The sequence below is a fragment of the Pezoporus wallicus genome, unplaced genomic scaffold (genome assembly GCF_028554395.1).
Source record: "Pezoporus wallicus isolate ANWC-B61680 ecotype Strahan unplaced genomic scaffold, APGP_CSIRO_Pwel_v1 contig_8047, whole genome shotgun sequence".
In the NCBI taxonomy this organism is placed as follows: domain Eukaryota; kingdom Metazoa; phylum Chordata; class Aves; order Psittaciformes; family Psittacidae; genus Pezoporus; species Pezoporus wallicus.
The window spans coordinates 2,843,274-2,863,025 of record NW_026639548.1 but is presented as its reverse complement, the minus strand read 5'-3'; the positions used below and the strand labels follow the sequence as shown (position 1 = coordinate 2,863,025).

Sequence of the window (19,752 nt, the reverse complement as noted above, 5' to 3'; positions counted from 1 at the left end):
GAAGTAAGTGCTCTCCCTTCTCCTGTAGCTAGCAAGGAGTCACACCCTCATGCACACACAGGTACACATCCATACAAGCTATTTAAAATTAAAAGCTTTTAACTGATCCACTTCTTGACAGAAAAGTAAAAGTGTGATTCACACAGCTGTATGATTGCCTGCCTTGCTCAATGAAATACCACTAGTCTTTTCTTGAAGATAGTCAACTTGCCTGCTGCAAGCATGAGTTCCCAGGGAATGAGCAACAAACTCCACTGAAAAAAATGGAAAAAAAAGTGAGGACCTTCCAGCAGAAGCAGCTTCCTGCATGACATGTGATGTTCAGACACCTTGGTAGACAGCAATGCAACCCAAGCCAAAATCCTGGAGAACAAGTAGAACAGTGACTAGAGAGGAAAACTTAAAAGTGAATAAAATCCACATTTTGGTTTTACCACAGCATACTCCCCACTCTCTACCCATCACTGCCTGCATCCTTAAAGGAGACACAGACCCTCTTGAAATTAATGGCATCATCTATTTCTCAGTCTGAGTATGTGTCAGTGGAAGATGTATATGGATTTACTGGATCATTCCGATTAGAAAGAGCCTCAGGAGGGGCCATCAGTCCAACCTCCCATTCAAAGCAGGGTCATTCTGAAGTCAGACAAGATTACTCAGGGTTTAAATCAAATCCTTGGGCTGGCTATTTTATGTCTTTCAGATTTCAGATTTCTTCTGAAGATGCTTCCCCTTCCAGAAACTGAATTTATGGAAACTGCATGATATGAAGCTTGAAGAAATCAACTTGCCTGTAAAGTGCCCTGGAAAATAATAAGTTGGAAATGAAATATCAACCTGAGCCTCATGGGGGGGTTTCATTACTCCAGATTTTAGGGATCACTGTGTGTGGCTGATTCAGTTTTTCCTTGCTTTTATCACTAGGACAAAGACATGAAGTAGTCTATTACGTTCACAATTAACACTCTAATTTCAGTTTGCATGTTATTGTTGTTCACTCTAACTCAAGTTCCTGTCAACAAAATATTACTGCTTATGCCATAAATGAGATCTCCAAAATATTAATTCTGTTTCCCAAGACATATTAAAACCCTATATGATGTTATTGCTTTATTTTCCTTTGAAACATGAACTAGCTGTCTGATCCAATATTTCAAACCCTTAAGTTGTTAAGCAGAAGCCACCAAGGTATTGAACATAAATTACTTCTACTGGAACTTCAGGAATGACTGACTGCTGAGCAGCATTTATTTCCTTTCCATGTTAACACGTTTAGGTGCACTTTCCTTCAGCCTGACACTTCTTTAACTCAGTAAGATTCAACAAAGATTGTATAGATCAGAACAGAAGCAATACAACGATAATTAATCAAGTCTTTCTGCCTCCAGTCCATAGCAGTAGAAATCCCTGGGCTTACTGAAGAGGTTAACACACAGTGATCTTTAACACATCTATTGCTTATGAAGTTTATCTTTGACCCATCAGAGTATTCAAGAATTACAGTGCCTGTATAACTGAGTTATTCTGAGACATGATTTAATGTCTTCAGCACCAATATGCTCCCATACAAGATGTGAAGGAATAAAGATTTAGGATTGCAAACAGTAGCAAACCAAGAAGAAAACAATACCAGAAGTCTCATCCTATGACTGGATCAGCATAGGCACACAGACATGTCTGAGCAGCTGAATGGATAGACAGATAATTTTAGCAATATTGAGGCAGATACTAGGTTGAGATCTTTGAAGTTTTCCTATATTATCAAGCCTACAGAAATAGAGAAAACAGCACAAGGCTTGGATTCCTTCTATGCAGACTTCAGCTTATCATGCTGATCAATATTGTCTCTTTACTGTGTGTGTGCTTTCTTTTCATGTCAAAGCTGCATACAGTATGAAGATGGCAAATACACCTTGCCTTTACTAATGCCTTTATAATCATAGCAGATTTTATTAACTTACTCAGCACTATGATGCTTTTGTTTGGGCTTTTCCTGTACAGGCAAGTCATGTTAACTGAAATGTATTATGCAGTTCAGACTTTCAAGCTAAGAAAAACATAACCATTGCATTAGACAGAAAGGCATCTTTATGAAGCATCAAGAGATCTTGGAGCAGTTTGCTAACAGATTAGGTAGCTCACTTTTTACCCGCCCTCAGAGCAATAATGTTCTGAGCCTTGCACATGGAATTATGTATTACGAAAAACAGCATCCAAAAAGAAAGCAGCTGTGGGACTTTACATCAATAGAGGAAGACAGCACAGCAAGCACAACTTGTCGGTGAAATCCAGGATAATAATTCTAACATAGGATGTCACTTGCATCACCTTATTAGCATTTTCCACTCAGATGTATCTCAGATTGAAATACTTGAAATAAATCATTGGAAGTACACGCCTTTAACTATGGGTATCTTTTCCAACTTCAACCACCTTCAGAAATGGATGTTATCATACATAGTACAGGCTAAGATATTTAAGCACATTTCAATGAAAAGTAGCAGTGAGCTTTTTTTTGTTTTGGATTCAAGTCCTCGCATATTGCCATTATGGAAATACTAACAGCAGATCCACCATGAAGGGACAACAGCTCCACTTGCTTCCCAAGTCCTTCTCTTGATCCCAGTCAGTGTGATAATGAGAAAGACGAGAGTTTTGCACTAGAGAAAGCACACATCAGGAAAGTGGCAAATTACATATGGCTTTACACTGACTGATTTGAAGGCGCAGTGTGTAGCACACTCTGAAAGCACCAGCTGTTGAGTGTAAAACACTTGACACTGCTGCGACATTTGGAAGCTAAACATCGAACACTGAAAGAGAAACTTAAGGAACTTTCAATCCAAGAAAATCTGAAGCCTCAGAGGGAAGAATCAAACTGACAATATCAATATGAAGGCTGTTCAGCCTTCTTACTTTTCATCTCTTTTGAAAAGAGCAGCACTCTTTTCAAAAGCCAGTGTTGCTGGAGGTCTTTGCACAGTAGCCAACTTCAGCATGCAAAGAGCCATAAGCAACAGTATCATGAAGTCTTGTCCCATTGTGCCAGCTTGCACTAGGCTAATGTGTCTATCAGTGCCTTCTTTCATGCTCCTGACAAGCTATTACTCAGCTACTCAGCTACATAACTGATAGGTCAATTGTAGTCAGCTTTGATTTGTAAGCTGTCTACCCTGAAGTTACCATTTCTAAAGTTATGTTCCAACTCAAAGAAATGTTTACTTCGAGAAGCATTTTTCACGTTTTAAGACTCGCAAATTTTGACACAGTAAGAGCTAATGAAAACACATGTATGAAATATCACAGTTACAGCAGTTACTTACCAAGGACCTCACACAAACAAACTTTTACTCACAAGTCCATACAATTACATCATTTCACACACACTATCAGGGGCTTGATAGCAACATTTCTGCCTACAAGCTTGTCAGGCAAACTGTCCATGTCCAGGCAGTCTCCATCAGCAATTCTGAATGTAAAAATTTGTCCTGGGTTCAGCAGTAACAGTCATTTTTTCTCCTTCTTAGTAGCTGGTGCAGCGATGGGTTTTTGACTTTTGGCCTGGGAACAGTGCTGATAACACCGATGTTTTTAGTTACTGCTCAAATGTTTGGTCTGGGCAAGGACTTTCTGAGCCTCATGCTCTGCCAGGGAGGAGGGAAAGCTGGGAGGAAGCAGAGAAAGGACACCTGACCCAAACTGACCAAAGAAGTATTCCATACCACAGCATGTTATGCCCAGGATGTAACTGGGAGTTACCCGGAAGGGGTGGTAGACTGAGGGGTTAGACTAGGTATTGGTCGGTGCTCGGACGGGCTGGGGGGGGGTGAGCTATCAGTTGGCGGGTGGTGAGGTGTTGTATTCTCTTCCCTTGTTATTTCTCTTATCATTATTATTATTGGTGGTAGCAGCAGTGATTTGTGTTATACCTTAGTTACTAAACTGTTCTTATCTCAACCCGTGGGAGTTGCATTCTTTTCTTTTGATTTTCCTCCCCATCCCTCCCGGAGCAGAGGAAGGGACGAAAAAGGCAGGGGGAGAGAAAAACTGTGTGGCTGGCTTGCCGACAGGGCTTAAACCAGGACAACCTTTCAGAACACTTCTCTCCTTTTCACCCACAAAGAAAGGCACAGTGATTTTTATGTGGCAACAATCATTACAAACATTACAGCTCAACCTAGCCGGAACTTTTAAGTTAATTTTCCAGCAAACTTAAGCAAACCATGACTGTAATCAAGGATTGCAACTACAAAATGGACTTAAAGTTCTGCTTTCCACCAGATGACTCACTGCAGATATATTACTAAACTTAAGAAGTTGCTATTTGTGAACATTCACAGGAATCAGAAAGTAATTGTGAGATGAACAACAGCTGAAAAATCAAAACTAAAAGATAGTAAACCATACTCCAAACTGTTCACAAAAAGTATGACAACAAAGGGTGGGAGGAGGATAATTTTTGGTCGTTTATCTTTTTACACATTCTCTGCTGATGGATTAAAGGAGCCAATGAACAAAGTTTGTTGACATTCAACTACCAGCATCAAAAACAAACCAAGATCACCACACAGCATAGCCCCCACCATGGGAAGCTTAAGGGTTCCTCTGATATCTCTTACCTAGGAAACTTTTCAACCTGTTATCTTAAATGACTAATCTTTGGTAAAGCATTTAAAAATTAAGTGCAAATAAGATTAAACTCTTCAAAAAATACTCTTTAGAAGATCACAGAACATTAAGAAGCTAATAAACAATACAAACTGCTGCTGCTCCACCTTTTTCCTCTAGGAATGATTACTAGTCTACCCAGCCCAAATCTTCAGTAATTTGCACAAAGCACAGTATTGATTTATTTAAAGCACACAGGGGGGCAGGAGTGCTTTAGCATCATTTGAAAGAGAAGCCTCAAAAAAGCAATGGCTGCTGAAAAACATTTACTTCATTTGTAAAAAACAAACAGACAGAACGCACACAAAAAAAAAACAACCAAAACAACCCACAACTAAATCGCCAAAGTCCCAAAACTTGTGACTAAACCTTTCCCTAGATTATACATTCATTTTAGCATATAAAACAACAGCCATTAATAATCTGCATTTCCTTGTTATTAGTAATAAATATGGCCTCACAACCCATTAAAGCTAATGAGTCTATTTTGGGTTCTTTATGCATGTTATTATTATAAATAATAATGGTGACTTTAATACAGGTTTACACAAGGGCAGACTTTGACCTTTTGATATGTTTATATTCCCAAAAATGTAACATACAAACAAACAAAAAAAATCAAAAAGCATTTATTTATGTATCAAGTGGGGTTCTCTTCAAGCAGCAGATCAATGACTGTCAAGATGTACTTAGGAATGTTATCACACCTTTTGAAAAATTGAGTTTATTTTCTGTATGCAGTAAACCTGCTCAGCTATGACACTATTTTGCAAGAGAGGATTCCTCTTAATGGCTAAGAGGAGATTAAATACGATTGGCCAGAGTGTAACACAAGGTTAGCTGCTTTGTTGTACAATGAATTTAGGGTAAAGCCTCCGACAGATACACTATCAACTTTGAAGGCTGCTCTTAAACGTATCAGTGTTGTCTATGAAGTAGCAGTTCATTTTGATTCCTTTAATTGCAAGGCAGAACATTACTTAAAAAATCAAAACCACGAAACAATGTAAGTTTCTATCCAGCGATACTATGCTTTGCAAACAAAACCACAACACATTCCTGATGAAACTTGACATGGGTTTCCACAGTAACAACAAAAGCAAATCTATGATGAAAGCTCAATGTAAAGAATTTGGTTAATTAAAAACTAATTATATTTTAAGGCCATTTCATTTTCTCTATGAATCTTCTGTACAGTAACAGAAATTGCTTGTTGCACATTTTAACTGAAAATGCCTCATGCACAAGCACTTTTCTGGGGACAGACTCTAAGAAAACAAAGCTACTGCTATAAGAGAATTCAGGAGCAAATTCAACATTGATTGTTAGTGCTACTCATAAGCTTTAATGTACCTTTTTCAATAACACACTAATACAACGTCTTATAAAATATACCAGTGAAGTGTTTTGAATACAAGAGAAGAAGAAAAGAGAACAAAGGAAAGGGAAAAATGACAAACTTTTTATTTTGTTTTCTGTTTACATTTAAGTGCATCTCTGCTTCTTACAAAGTCCTTTAAGAAAGAAGTCCTCTGACCTAAAGACAGTAACCAAATAAATTAACCATAGAAATTGGCAGGCTGTGAAATAGTCACACATACACAAACTCAAAGCAGAAGAAAAAAAAACCCTATTGAAGGACACACGTGTAACTTGCCCAAATAAGAAAGGTCCATAGATAAAAACACTGTGCTAAAAAGAATATGGTGAGATTTCATCATTTTTAGTAAGAGGTAAATAGAATCTTTATACAATTCATACAAGAGTTAAGTAACTCTCTGAATACAAAGCCAGCAACTAAGCTATGATTTACAGCAAACTTAGAGTTAAAAAGAGCTGGAAATCCTTACCACAACTGCATTCACTCATTAATACAGCCGGTTACATACTGCAGTCAATAACATACCCACAAATTGCTTACAGCAATTATTGTTAAATAGCAATTCTGTATTTAAAATGGGATTCCAATTCAATTGGACTGGAATTGCCACATGGATGCTACAGTAATGGCAAAAGTAACAACAAAATCTGCTCAAAGTCATGATAACTTAGAAAATACCTTATTTCAGAGAATAATCATGCACAATTTCAGTGTTCAAGGAAACCTTGCAGGTTCTGTGCACCCTTCCCTAAAGAAGGCTTTTATTACAAGACACCACTGAGGTAGAATAAAGAAGTCTGACAAAAGCTCACGTTCATGCAAGCTCTATAAAAGTGATGACCAAAAAAGAAAAAACTTGGATCTTGGCTCCAGCCTGATTAAGCAGAGCAGTTTCTACAAAAATAACAAACCTACTTCAAAAGTTTGAGAGTGCCAATGTCAAGATTGTTATGATGAGGTTCAAGCTTTCCATTTTTACTATAAAAAATATTGTGCTTGTGTTGATCAACAAAATCCTTAATGTTTTGTCCCCTTATGACCTTTATAAAAGACTGCAAGCCTGTTCTTCAAATTATACTAAATCCCACTTCCCAAATTCTTAATTACTGAAAAATTGTACATGTTTCTGTACAAAACTGCTTACCCATCCTGAGCTTTGGTTTCTGCAGTGTCTCTACTCCAGAGCTCCAGACTTCATACCATTCATGCGCTTGGAATAATAGTAGATGCACTCTTTTAGTATGCTGAAGAGTCCTTTGTATCGCTGAAACAGGACGCAAATGGTATTTTTCTTTAGAATCAGCACAACGCTCTACTCTTTCAAAACTAAGAAATAGTGTGCCATTATACGATTTTAGGTAAAAGTAAACTGCAAAACAATACTATGTAACTACACTTCTAATAAGAAAAAAAGACTGGTATCAGCCTAAGAAAGAAAGGCTTAGATCTTACTTGCTTTATTCTTGTTTTCCTGCCTACAGCAAAATGGAATGAGAGCGAAAGGGTTTAATTTATTGTATTTCTCCTGTCACAGCTTGCCCTTCTTCATCACAGCTGGGACTAATCAAGGTCTGACTGAAATAACCTGGGCATCCTACCACATAAATGCTTTAAACCAGAAGCCTATAGTAATTTCAGAGTATTTTTTCTTAGTAGTAGATATTAAAGTTATATGTGTCTTTAAATGTGGTAAAAAAAATTACTCTATATTATGATTAGCAGCAAGATTCCTTCCTGATGATGATGTATAGTAAAAAACATATAAAAATGGGAAAAAGTATATCCCCCCCCCCAGTAGGAAAAAAGGGATGGGCACATTATTACAATGCAAATTCATAATGCACTATGACATGCATTCTTAAATCCATAACAGATCCCTGTATGAAAAGTCTGCTCATGTTCCTATTCTTTTCCTCAGGTACTCAATGATCTGAAAACTGTTGTGCTGTAGTCCTGTTCTTCCGGAAACCTCTCTTCTGTTTACTGGCTAATTACATGTGAACAAACAGCCTAAAACATCACATGCTGTAATGAAGAGAAGAATGCTCCCCCAGGCTTTGGGTTTCCCTTTGTCACCTTTTTAAAAACACATGGTTCCCCTCTTCCATTTCTTTATGTTATTTTCACACCACCAAACTAACACAGATTAGTTTTTAAAGTGCTATCCCCTCCTGTTCTTAATAATTCAGTGGGAACATTATCAGCACCTGGTGCTCGATTATTCCTGGGTGTTCTGCTCGCCTCTTGGTTCTTCCACAAATGGCTCAGCTGGCTGGAAAATTGCTGTTTGCTTGCCTTTATCCATTTCACCATAAAAAGATCATTAAAATACTCCCTCTGTCTTTCTGTAATTGCACTCTTTGTAACTAAGATTTTAATTTTTGTCCTTTATCTGACTCATGCACAGTTCACATCCTTGTCTCAACTGCTGATATCCAGTAAATTGGTTTGAAGTTATTACACTGCAACTTAAGCTGCACAGAGCCATTTTTGTGCCATACTATCTTTTTGGTGAAACATCTGCACTGCTAGAAGACACAAAAAGGAAGTCACAGAATTCTCCACCACATATTGCTTTCTTGTACTTCCCATCAAAAACTTTGACTTTTCCTGGACTCCTTTTTATTGTTTTTTCCTGCTCTTTTCTTTACTCCAAATGTTTTTCAGCTATATAAAACTGTTGGACAATGATTCCACTTGTATCCTTGCTGTTCAGGTTGTATTTTGTTTCTCAAAGGCACATGGTACACTCAGAGCTTCTCCCTTCACTAAAACAACTTAGTCATTCTTTTTACAAAGCAGTAGGATATGTCTGAAGCATTTACCTTCAGAAGATTTGTTCACTGACAACTTCGAAGTATCTGATAATTACTGGTAATTTTCACATATTCATTGCAAAGGACACAGATGTTAACTTTAGGAGATTTTAAAGCATCTTTTGTAGGACATGGAATGGCAGGTGAAACTGTATATGCATCACACATATAAGCAGCATGATAAGGTCTACTCAGATTTTGTAATTCACTTGGAAAGATACTGTGGAAATCCCATGTATTACTGTGTTCAATTTTATAACTCCATATGAATAAAGCAGTGTCCAAGGTAGTTTCTAGATTCCTCTGTCAGTAAGCTGACAAGGTAAGCAGGCATTTCTAAATGCTGATGCAAGCTGTCTCTTTTCCAGTGCTTGAGAGTTGCTCTTCTTACACGATTCTACATGCTTAAGTCCTTCATGCACAATGACACCAGTAAGTTGTTCACACAGGAAAACCCCAGCAGCGCTGCCTGTATTTATGGGCATCCAGAATCCCTCATAACAAAAGCTGTGGATTAACTCTCATTGTGAACTGCAAAACACAATGTGCTTCCTTACAAAATTTTATTATGAAGTATGCAAACCACTGTGCTTCTTCATACTTATGGTAGAATGGTTTGGGTTAAAGGAGCCTTAAAGCTCATTCAGTTCCATCCTGACACAGACATGGATGCCTTCCACTGAGCAGGTTGCTCCAAGCCTGTGTGTCCAACCTGGCCTTAAACACAGCTTCTCTGGGCACCCTGTGCCAGCACCTCAGCACCCTCACAGGGAATACTTTCTCCCTTGTATCTGATAGAAACCTCGTCAGTTTAAAGCCATTCTCCCTCATCCCTGCAGGCCCTTGTAAAAAACCCTTCCCCAGACATCCAATGGGCCTCCCTTAGGTACTGGAAGCATTGTACTTCCTGAAGAGTGATGAAAGCAGTAATCCTGAGGTAAAAAATATTGAAAATCTCACCCCAGATTACACAAATGTGCCCAAAACAGTCCAATTTATTTATTTAGAACTTTCCTCAGCGCCAGAGCTTTCCCCCTTCCAGTTTACACTCCCAGGCCTACTTTCCCCTTGGAATTCCCAAGTGCGGCCTAAGGCGATTCCCACTTTCTACTCCACCTTCCCACAACCACCTTGCGAGACCCCTCTCCCGCTCTATCAGCTCTTTCTGCCTAGCCCCGTTAACTCCCCGCCATCTCCTTTGTCTTTGCACTGCTCCCCTCGCCGTTGGCTCCCCTCCGGCAGTCCCCTGTGGTGCTTATCTACAGCGTGACCGACACCGCGAAGGCCTCGCGTTCAGACGCCCTGCAGCCTCCCGCATTCTCTTTCTAAACGCTGTGCACACATTTGCAGCCGGGATAAGATACGAAAGACCCGATCACCCGAAACAACCCCCGGGGCAAAGACATCACCCCGGCCGCCTCACGACAGGCGCCTCAACGAGCCCGCCCCCTCCCCTCCCTTGACTCCGCGCTTTCGTCACGCACATTCGTCACACACGCGGAATTAGAACCCCTGCTGTCTAGCAACAGGGGTGTTGGTGCCAGACGCCGCGCTGCACTGCTAGCAGCGCGGAGGTCTTTCCGCATCGCTCCGCTTTTTTCTTTCGATTTTTCCACTTGGGCTGTGAAAAGCGACGAATCTGCGGGGTGCTGGAAGCCGGCCGAGCTCTACTCCACCAGCGGAAGCGGAAGCTTCGCCATTTTGTTTCGGGTGATGGCGACTGTGGTGCTGTGGAGCTGGGGAGTTTAGCGCGGGCCCGGTGTCGCGGGGGACTCGCCTCTCGGACAGTCGCTGTTGCTGCGGGTTTCCTCCTCCTCGCCGCAGCCTCCGCTGATGTACGGAGGGGGCGGAGGTTCTCGACGGACTGCAGAAGAAGCAGGCCCGCCGCCCCTAATGTTGTTGTCAGGCGGGGGAGCGGTGCCGGGGCCCCCCGGAGGAGGTGGAGGAGGAGGTGGATGTGGGAATAGCCGTGTGGAGCTGCTGGTGTTCGGCTATGCCTGCAAGCTGTTTCGAGATGATGAGAAGGCTCAGTACCAGGAGCAGGGGCGACACCTTATTCCTTGGATGGGAGACCCCAAGATCATGATCGATAGGTCGGTGTAACACAACCCCCAGACTCTGCTGCGAGATCTCCTGTTATAGCCTCTTTCTGTTCCTCCCCTTGTGCTGTTGGGCAAGTGAGGGCGGGGGATGAACAAAGGGCTCACTCTGGCAAACTTGTGGAGAGTTTCTTCACTGTAGAGGTGGAGGGCAGCTCCTCCTGATAGAGTGCTTCGAGTGCTGCTTCGGTAACGCTGCAGGGCTGTCCCTCGGCAGTGGGAACTCGGGGTTCCTGCTTTGGTAGTGTTGGGAAGGTCCCTTCCTGACACATGGTGTGTGTTGGGCCTATCTGCTGCACTGATTAGGCTAGGGTTTGCAGGGCCGAGTGGAGAGGAGGAATGGTCTCTTCGTTTTCAATGCAAACCACATCATCTCTTCTTACTTGGAAACCAAGGGAGCCTTAGTGCATGGGAATACATCTTAGGCACTTTAAGTGTTCTCTAAGAGAGAACAGTGCAGTATGAAGAGCAGAGAGGTATTTATCCCTGTGTGGGGAAATGGTGTTTTCTTATTTCTCCTATGTAATCCGGCTGGAGGCTGTTGTTGGGATGCCCGAAAAGTAATTCTTGGCCTAGTAAGTTTTTCCATGTGCCATGATGCACTTGGGCAGAATAGCTCTGATTTTGGATGCTTGTTTTACAAATTTATTGTCAGGAGTGGCTTTTTTTGTTTGTTGTTGTTTTGCAGTAGGTGCAGGTTCAGAGCCAGAGAGGAACAGAATCTGCTTTGATGTTTCTTCTGGTTTCCTTAAGTTGTTTCAGCAATGTAGGGTGGGACTTAGAAATAAATCAATTCAGAATGAATTTTCTGGGTATTTTCCTGGAGAGGGGGAAAATTGGAAGTCAGGTTGGGTATATTTGCATGGAGCACTGAAAGTACAAGTTAAGAGTTGTGGCAGACCCTGAAAACCTCAGTGGGAAAGGTGGAAGGATTTTGGTTTGAAAAGGATCACATGACATACTATAGATATTTGCTCCCTCAGTTTCATCTTGCTTTGGTGCTGTACCTGATTCTTACTCTTTTGAATTAACAATTACATTTGGTTTAGATATCAGTAAGAGAACATCTTTTCATTTCCTTCTGTAAGACTGGAGAAAAAAGAGAGGGCCCTAAATTAGTTTATGCCATTAATGATGTTTATGATTAAAATTAATTTGTGAAGTTGAAATGCACACAAAGATGTGAAAAAGCAAACAAATGTTTTTAGCTATGTTTAGTTTCTTATGTAGGTGAGAGTGGAAGTGTTATGATGCGCATTTCTAAGCAAAATCACTTTTGTGACCAATTTCATTAGTAGGTAGAGGCTGTTTTTGTGATCCTGTGCAACAGTAACCCAATTTACAGGTGTTAAAGAAATTGCTGGGAGCAAAAACTAAGTATGTGCATGTATGTGCATATAATATTGAAAAATCTAAACGCAAATCTGTAAATTAAGGTAGCTTGCAATTACTAATCTTACAGACTCCTTTGGAGGCTTAGAGTCCTTTTATCTCCAGCAGCAGGAAGTTTTCTTTTTCACCATTTTGAGAAAAGCACATTGCTATGAGAAGACATGGGTTGAAGTTTGCCTGTGGACAGAGCTTGATTAACCAGACCTACGTGTTTCATTAACTCTTTGCTATAAGAATATTTACTTTCTTTGTTTTTGGTCTAGCAAGTTGGCACAAGTCAAGAGTTGTGTGTGGGAAGACACCTCAGCGGAGTCGAGTTTACTGTCACTTTACTTTCCAATCAGTTTCTCTGAAAACATTATCCCAATGCAGTGCTTTTCCTGCAAATAAAATGATTTCTGCTTAGTAGAAAGGAACTGTACATCATTGATCTTTGCCGTTTTTACGGTGAACCTCCTTAAATTGCATGTATATGTTACTGTTCCTATGTATGTGTGTCTCTCTATCACATAACCCAGAACTTATTTCCTCAGCCAAATGGCTAGGGGCCGAGCCTAGCCATGATTTTACCTCCAATGGACGCAAGTTTCTATGGTGAAGATATCTCCTGAGAGTTCGGGACTAGCAGAAAGAAGCGAGGAAATTTCGACCGTTTGGTTCTTACGGATAGGTATTTATGTACTCGGGTTTGTGTGAATGTAAGCTATTTGACTTTCCAGAAAAACGTATTTTGCAAGTGACATTGATTGGTTGGTTGAAGCACGTACGGTAAGAGCTGTTAAGGAAATGGATCCCACGTAAATCTATTAAAGGATAGCTTTGCCTTTAATTGTAATAATTTACTAGTTTCTTTGAGAGGAATTTAGACTATTAAATTTTCAATAGTTGGTGACAAATGATTAGCAAAATTAAACTTAACTTCTAAAAGGAAATGTACTTTAACATATAAGTATTTTTGTTTCATTTTTAATGGGTAAGTATTTAAGTAGTCACCTAAACTCAAGCCCTAAGTTCTCTGTATTGACCAGCTGTTTCATCCTGCAGGTACGATGGACGTGGTCACCTGCATGACCTTTCTGAATATGACGCTGAATATTCCACATGGAACAGAGATTATCAGTTATCTGAGGAGGAAGCTAGAATAGAAGCCCTCTGTGATGAAGAGAGGTATTTAGCCTTGCATACGGACTTGCTTGAGGAGGAGGCGAGGCAAGGTATTGCTCAAGGAAACTTCCTGAGTTTAGCACATGTTTAAATAAATATTTATGAAATTAAATTTACTCCTAATTTTTATACTCTCTTTTTTCTGATGTTATCTTGACAGTACCCAGTGGATTCGAAAAACGGGAGTCTTTGCGTATGTGAGAGGACCTCAGGATAGTTTAATAATAGATCCACACAGAAATTGCCCAGATGCTGAGGGCAGACTGGGATTTCAGACCCCCAAAACCCCAAAATAAGCACATTCGGCTTCATTTTTAGTGTTGTATAAACGAAATTCTGTGCTCTTGTATGCATAACTACATTAGAATGTTTTAACCTGCAGCCTTTATCTCTTCAGGAAGAAATAAATAGCATATGTACATGCTGTGTTTTCTATTTGGTTTTTAGCATAAAAGGTAAAATAATTAGGTGAAAACTTCCCATTTAAAAACTAAAGTAGGAAAATTCCCTTTTTTTTTTTTTTTAAGGAATTGGCTTTTAAATATGTTCTAATGCTTGGTAATTTCATTTTTATTCAAGAGGAGGAATATAAAAGACTGAGTGAAGCTTTGGCAGAGGATGGTACCTATAATGCAGTGGGATTCCATTATGGCAGTGATTATTATGACCCTTCAGAACCCACTGAGGAGGAGGAACATCAGCCTGCAAAACAAAGAGGTAAGGGGGGAAAAAATAGCAAAGGTTAATTGAGAGCAAGAACATAGCACCTCTGTGTCTGTCACAGCTGCAGCTGAAGGTCGAAAATGTGTTTCATTAAAATGCAAGTAGAAATCTGAAAGTATTTGAGATAAGAATATGTATTTTTGCAAGTTTAGATTTTGCCATCCTAATTACTGTTGAGTCTGTCTTCAACATAGTGTGCCCTTCTCTGTGATCTTAAAAAGTGCAGAATTCAGGTTCTCATATTCCCATCTTTAATTACAGTAACTTTACATTTTTAACATGAAGACTTAAGGATTTCAAGTGTTATTGAACTATGTCTTACTAAAGTAAGGATTGTTTATTTAACAATTGGGTTGTCTTAATTACGTATTGGTGAGTTACTGTGGTATTAGATGTGCTCTCTCTTTTTACTGAGTTGAGTGCTGTAATGCAGGATCATTTTACAGGTGCTAAAGCTTATTTAGTGTTGTTTTTTTTATGCCGTGAGAGGTGGTGTTAGGGCAGTGTCCATGCCACGTGTGTTCTACCAAGGGTTTCTCCTGTGTTCTTCATACTGATGTTGAATTGTGTTGTCTTTTCTGGGCTTTATCTCATTTGTTTTATTCACACTTGTTTGGTAGATTCCATAGCCAGATAGGTTCCAAGTTCTCTGTGTGTAAAATACTTCTTTTGAGTATTCTTATGATATGGGTGTTTTTCGTGTTGTGTGGATCTACATATACATAGGGAAAAGCCTCATAAAAATTTGGAGGTGGTAGAGAACAATATGTTTGTGATTTGGCTTCCCCATCTTTCTCTACTGTTTAGAGACTAAACAGGCAAATGCCCTCTCAGTCACTAAAAAGACAAATCTGTTGAACCTTTACTGGGTGTCTGTATTGTCGGAGGCCGTTGCAAAACTGATGGAAAATGTGCATAATGTTACAGAATCTGCCTTTGATCACGTGTATAAGGAAAAACAAACCATTTCAGTTTCATTTAGTAAGAGAGCTGTTGTGAGGTCAAGCTGTGTCTGGGTTGCTCAGCATTATTTTGCTTTCCTAGACTGATACCTAAAATAATGTATTTCAGCCTTAACAAAGTCAAGTTTTTAGGAATAATGCTAAAATGCATTAGTCATTAGGAGAAAGAGAACTATCCAGTCTTCCAACAACTTAATATTTAATTAATTAATATTTGATGCAGCATAGAAGTGTCATGCTAAGCTATTACCGACTCTTGTGGTGTAATGTGAAAATTGGTGCTGCTGATAAGAAGTAGAGATCCTCATGGGGGGGGTCATTGAAAGATTGTCTCAGTGTGAGGTTTTTTTTACCAAACTCTTTATCTTCTAGAAAATTTTTAGTAGTGGTGGATAAAAATGGAGCATTTTCTTGTAACACTTGATAGTGTTGGGGAAAAAGTACTTGGGGTTGAAGTGAGTTGGAAACATCAGTAATAATATTGATTCTTTTTTTTTCTCTGTCGTTGAACTCTACAGGCTTTTTATAGTTTGCTATGTGGTAATAATTTCCAATAATACAGAGCTGTAAGTTCTTAATATTTTTTTTTTTTTATGAATCCCAGCAGAGTAAAATCCAGTATTGGAAGATGCAGATAAAAGTAATGTGAATTACAGGCTGTAGGTCTGTGAACACTTCAGGTGTTAGCTGGAGCTGCTGCCAAAAGCAACAGTCCTGTTCTGCTTTTTCTGCTGCTTCTTCCTCCTATCCTTGATGCTAAAATCTCTGTGTGCCTTTATGGAGTTGAACTATTTGGGTTCATTTAAAAAATAACCCTGTCCTCAACAAGCCACCAGACAGCAACATAAAAGTTAACTCTCTTGCATGGATAAGACCCTGTGTGCAGTAATTGCTGTGACATCTCATGGATGATTAGGCTGTTTTGCTATGTCCACAGTTTCCATAATCAGGTTTTCATGCAGTTTGTGCTATCTCATATGTTATGATAAAACTAGAATACATTTCTCTTAAAGCTAGTAGAATAGATAATACGAAAGTTAATTTAAAAAGTAAAGTTTCCATTTCAGTTATAATGAAAATTTGTGAAGCAAAATCCTTTCAGAGGAATGTTTCTGATATACCAATGAGCAGAATGTAATACAATTTGGTCTCTATAGAAGAGTAACTATTTTAGATGAGTAGTTCATGTGAAAAATGTGTTAAATATGTGGGTATGTTAAACTTGATAGGAAATGAACCATACCAACTTTAGACTGAACTTGTAGATGAATGGCAACGTTTATTTTAATCAATCAGTAAGACAACTGCTGGTTTATCTCTGTAGGTGGTGAAAGTGGATTTTAGCCTCCCTATTGCATTCCTATACAATTTCCATTAGGCTTAGGAAGCTGATGAAAGTGCTTTAGGTTTGTTTGTGTGGGCTGAAATGGTTGATAAACACAGAACTGAATTTAAACAGACCAGATATATGAGTTTTAACAGCTTTAGAAATATTGGATATCTAATATTTTAGTTGTTGCTAGGAAAGGATCCAGACAGTGCATTGAAAATGGTTCCCCTTAAATTTGCATGGGTTTTCTTGTAAAACCAAAGAGTAATATTGGTGAAAATGAAAGTTTCTTATTTGATTCGACACTTGTTTGTCTACAATACCATAGTCAGGGCAAAGGTTAATAGGGTTTTAGTTTTTCTAATACCTCTCTTAAGACATAATCGTAATAAATCACACAACACCAGGAAGAGTAATCATACTAAAATGTGTTCAGTGCAAATGCTGGTTATACTTGAATTTGATAAATTTCTTGATTGCACATCTTTTTACATTAACAATTTTTTGTTAACGTGAGTACTTTGACATTGTTTGTCCTATAGTATTTTATTCTGCCCTTTCTTGTAGAAACAGCTCAGGCAGAAAACACAGAAGAAAATGAAGAGCCTTTTGTTGCTCCCCCGGGACTGAACGTACCTTCTGATGTGGAATTGGTATGTATGTCTGTTTAATGCAACCTACGTTTCTGTCAATTTTCAAGGAGTTTATGGTGCTTTACTGAATTGCTTTTTTTCCCATTAATTTTAGTGTGGTACATTTTAAATTAATCTAAAATAGTAGCTGAATTTCAAATATTATTTCTTGAATTTCTGAGTTCTCTCAAGTCCCTTGAATCTTCTTTTTCACACTGAAATTATTGCAGTGCTTATGCTAAGTGCATTTACTATCACTTGTGATATTATTTTAGATAATACAGAAAAAAGGGCAATTGTTCTTGGAATGGATGCTTACTGAGATGTCAAGTTTGACATACCAAATGTAAAGGATCATTAAAACAAAATATTGCTTCTGTTCAAGATTTCTTCTGGATTCTGTTTAATTGAGTCCCAGTGTGAAGGGAATAGAAAGTGCTTAAATATAAAAGCTGTGTTTATGATTGGCCTATGAAGGAGAAAAGCAATAATTTATTTATACCAAATTCTGAAATAACTTGGAAGTATTAGCATATAGAAGCTCTTTCCTCCATGTGATGTTACCAGAATTTGCCACATATTAAAGTTTAAATTTCATTGCAACTCACGTATTTTTCCTGAAGGGAGTTGAGCAGTCACCTGCTTAAGTACAGTTGTAACCCTGCGGATTTTCAATTTACTTCAAATTCCATGACAGATACTGGAAAATCAGATAACATTCCATCCTATTGTGTGGTCATGAAAGTGTTAATTTATATTTGGGCTGTCTTCTGAACTTGATAACCTGGGCCAGTAAAAATTCAAAGCATTCTATTAGAATAACTAATAGTGAACAAAGACTATTTGTGTAGGAGTGTTTTTCTACTTCATTAGCTTTTAATTGAAAATTTTTATCCTGTTACATTTTTTAAATGAAGTAAGAGCTATTTAACATATCTAATGTGCAACTTTATCTGCTCTGATTTTACTTCCTCTGCTTTTCTTTACAATCTAATATTTCATTAGTGAAGTACTTAAAAGCCTACTTCTGAGTTCAGGGAAGATTTTTATATGTTACTGCCTTTAAACTATGAGTTACACTGAAGAATGTTGAGTTCTCAGTGAGAAGCTGCTTATTTAACATTTGCACGCTGTTTCCAAAATGTAACTGCCAGTGAAAGAATGTTTGGTATTTTAGATAGCTGCTTTGTTAAAATTTTATTCTGTAACTTCAGATCTGTTTTATATGTAAGTTGCAGAATGCACTGTGAGGCTTACTGAAGTAATTTCTCAGTCAGCTATTGAACTTTAGTGTATACAAATGAACAGAAAGGGTATGTGGGCATATTTGGTTTTGATTTTAAAGAAAAAACAAAGCATCTAGGCAGCAGCTCAGGCAATGTATACTTGACCTTGGATTGTGAATTGTGGGATTTTTCTTATTTTTTTTTTTTTCAAGCCTTGATTTGTTGGTCTAGTCAAGTCATTCACTTTTACCACTGAATGTGTTTATTCTGTATCTTTTTGTTTTGGTTGGTCTGAAGGATAGAAGCCTGGTATGTTATTGTTGAGGTTTTACAAGTCTGTCTAAAAAAACTCTTCACTGAACCTTAAAAAAAAAAAAAGGAGAGAGAAAAGCATCGTAAATTCCATCGCTATTATGTCTGTCCACAAGTGATTGGAAGAGGTGTCCAGACATATTGCTGATCTGTGGAAATGGCAGAGTGGTGGTCTAGGTCTCTCCTGAGTTTACTGCTAATGAACATTTAAGTTCATTAAGTCAGTGAAAGACATGGCCCTTGTTGATGGTCATGGCAGTTGGACGACACTTGTAAATGCTGAATCATTTGGGGGAGGAAAATGCAGTGCTTGGGAACAGGATAGAATTTGAAAACCAATCGGAGTGCCAGTGGCTTGCTGAAAATTGGAGGATAGTTGCTTAGCCATCAGTTAGGGAGTAAGGGAGACTCGCACACGAAAAACTTTTAATTGCAGTACTATTTTAAAGATTGCAGTAGAATATCTTACTAGATGATAGGACTTAGGGTATTTTTCAGAAGGTTTCTCTCTTTGCTCTGGCAAAGTCTTTCAGAAGTTTTTAACAGCTCTCAGTTTAAAGTTTTTGCAGTTTTATTATTTTATGGTGTCTGTGTCTATGCCATTTAATGTTTTTCACTCTGTGAAGTTTCTAAAGTTTTGTAGACCAGTGGTGTTGTAAAACTTAGAAAATCAATTAAAAGCATATTCTTATTCATAGTGCCTGTTTGTCAGAGCTTACAGTGGCATTGGTTTCAAATTCAAGACCAGCTAGTAATTTCGGATACAGTCTGCTTTGAGCTTCGTTTGCTGGTTTGCAGCTTTGTTTAGGAATCTTTCAGCCTTAAGTGTATTTTGTATTTCTGTGTAAGAGCTGCAGAAATGAGAAACTTGATGTACAATTAAATAGTGAAACTGGCGATGCACAAAATGTTAACCAGTTTGTTGAGGACTTCATTGCCTCTAATTAAAATAATCTTTGTTGGTGTTTTAGAGGGACAAGTAAAATTTGAAACAACTGATTATTTTCCGTATTAAACATGTTCTAGTAAAGGATCCAATTGGCTGAA

At 38.6% G+C, this 19,752-nt stretch overlaps 1 protein-coding gene across 5 annotated transcripts in view; it reads left to right on the top strand.

Annotated features, from left to right (window-relative positions):
- The first annotated feature begins 10,636 nt into the window (after nucleotides 1-10,636).
- The window catches only part of SFSWAP (splicing factor SWAP), a 47,389-nt gene continuing 38,273 nt past the window's right edge, over nucleotides 10,637-19,752 (top strand). For 2 of the 5 annotated variants that reach the window (XM_057415010.1, XM_057415009.1), the window contains exons 1-4: nucleotides 10,637-10,958; nucleotides 13,401-13,570; nucleotides 14,100-14,237; nucleotides 17,103-17,188. In XM_057415010.1, coding sequence (XP_057270993.1) covers nucleotides 10,699-10,958; nucleotides 13,401-13,570; nucleotides 14,100-14,237; nucleotides 17,103-17,188 — 654 coding nt within the window. In that variant the 5' untranslated portion in view covers nucleotides 10,637-10,698. Of the gene's footprint in view, nucleotides 10,959-11,679; nucleotides 13,571-14,099; nucleotides 14,238-17,102; nucleotides 17,189-19,752 lie in introns of those variants that run through there. The other 3 variants (XM_057415011.1, XM_057415012.1, XM_057415014.1) reach the window with 3 other exon arrangements.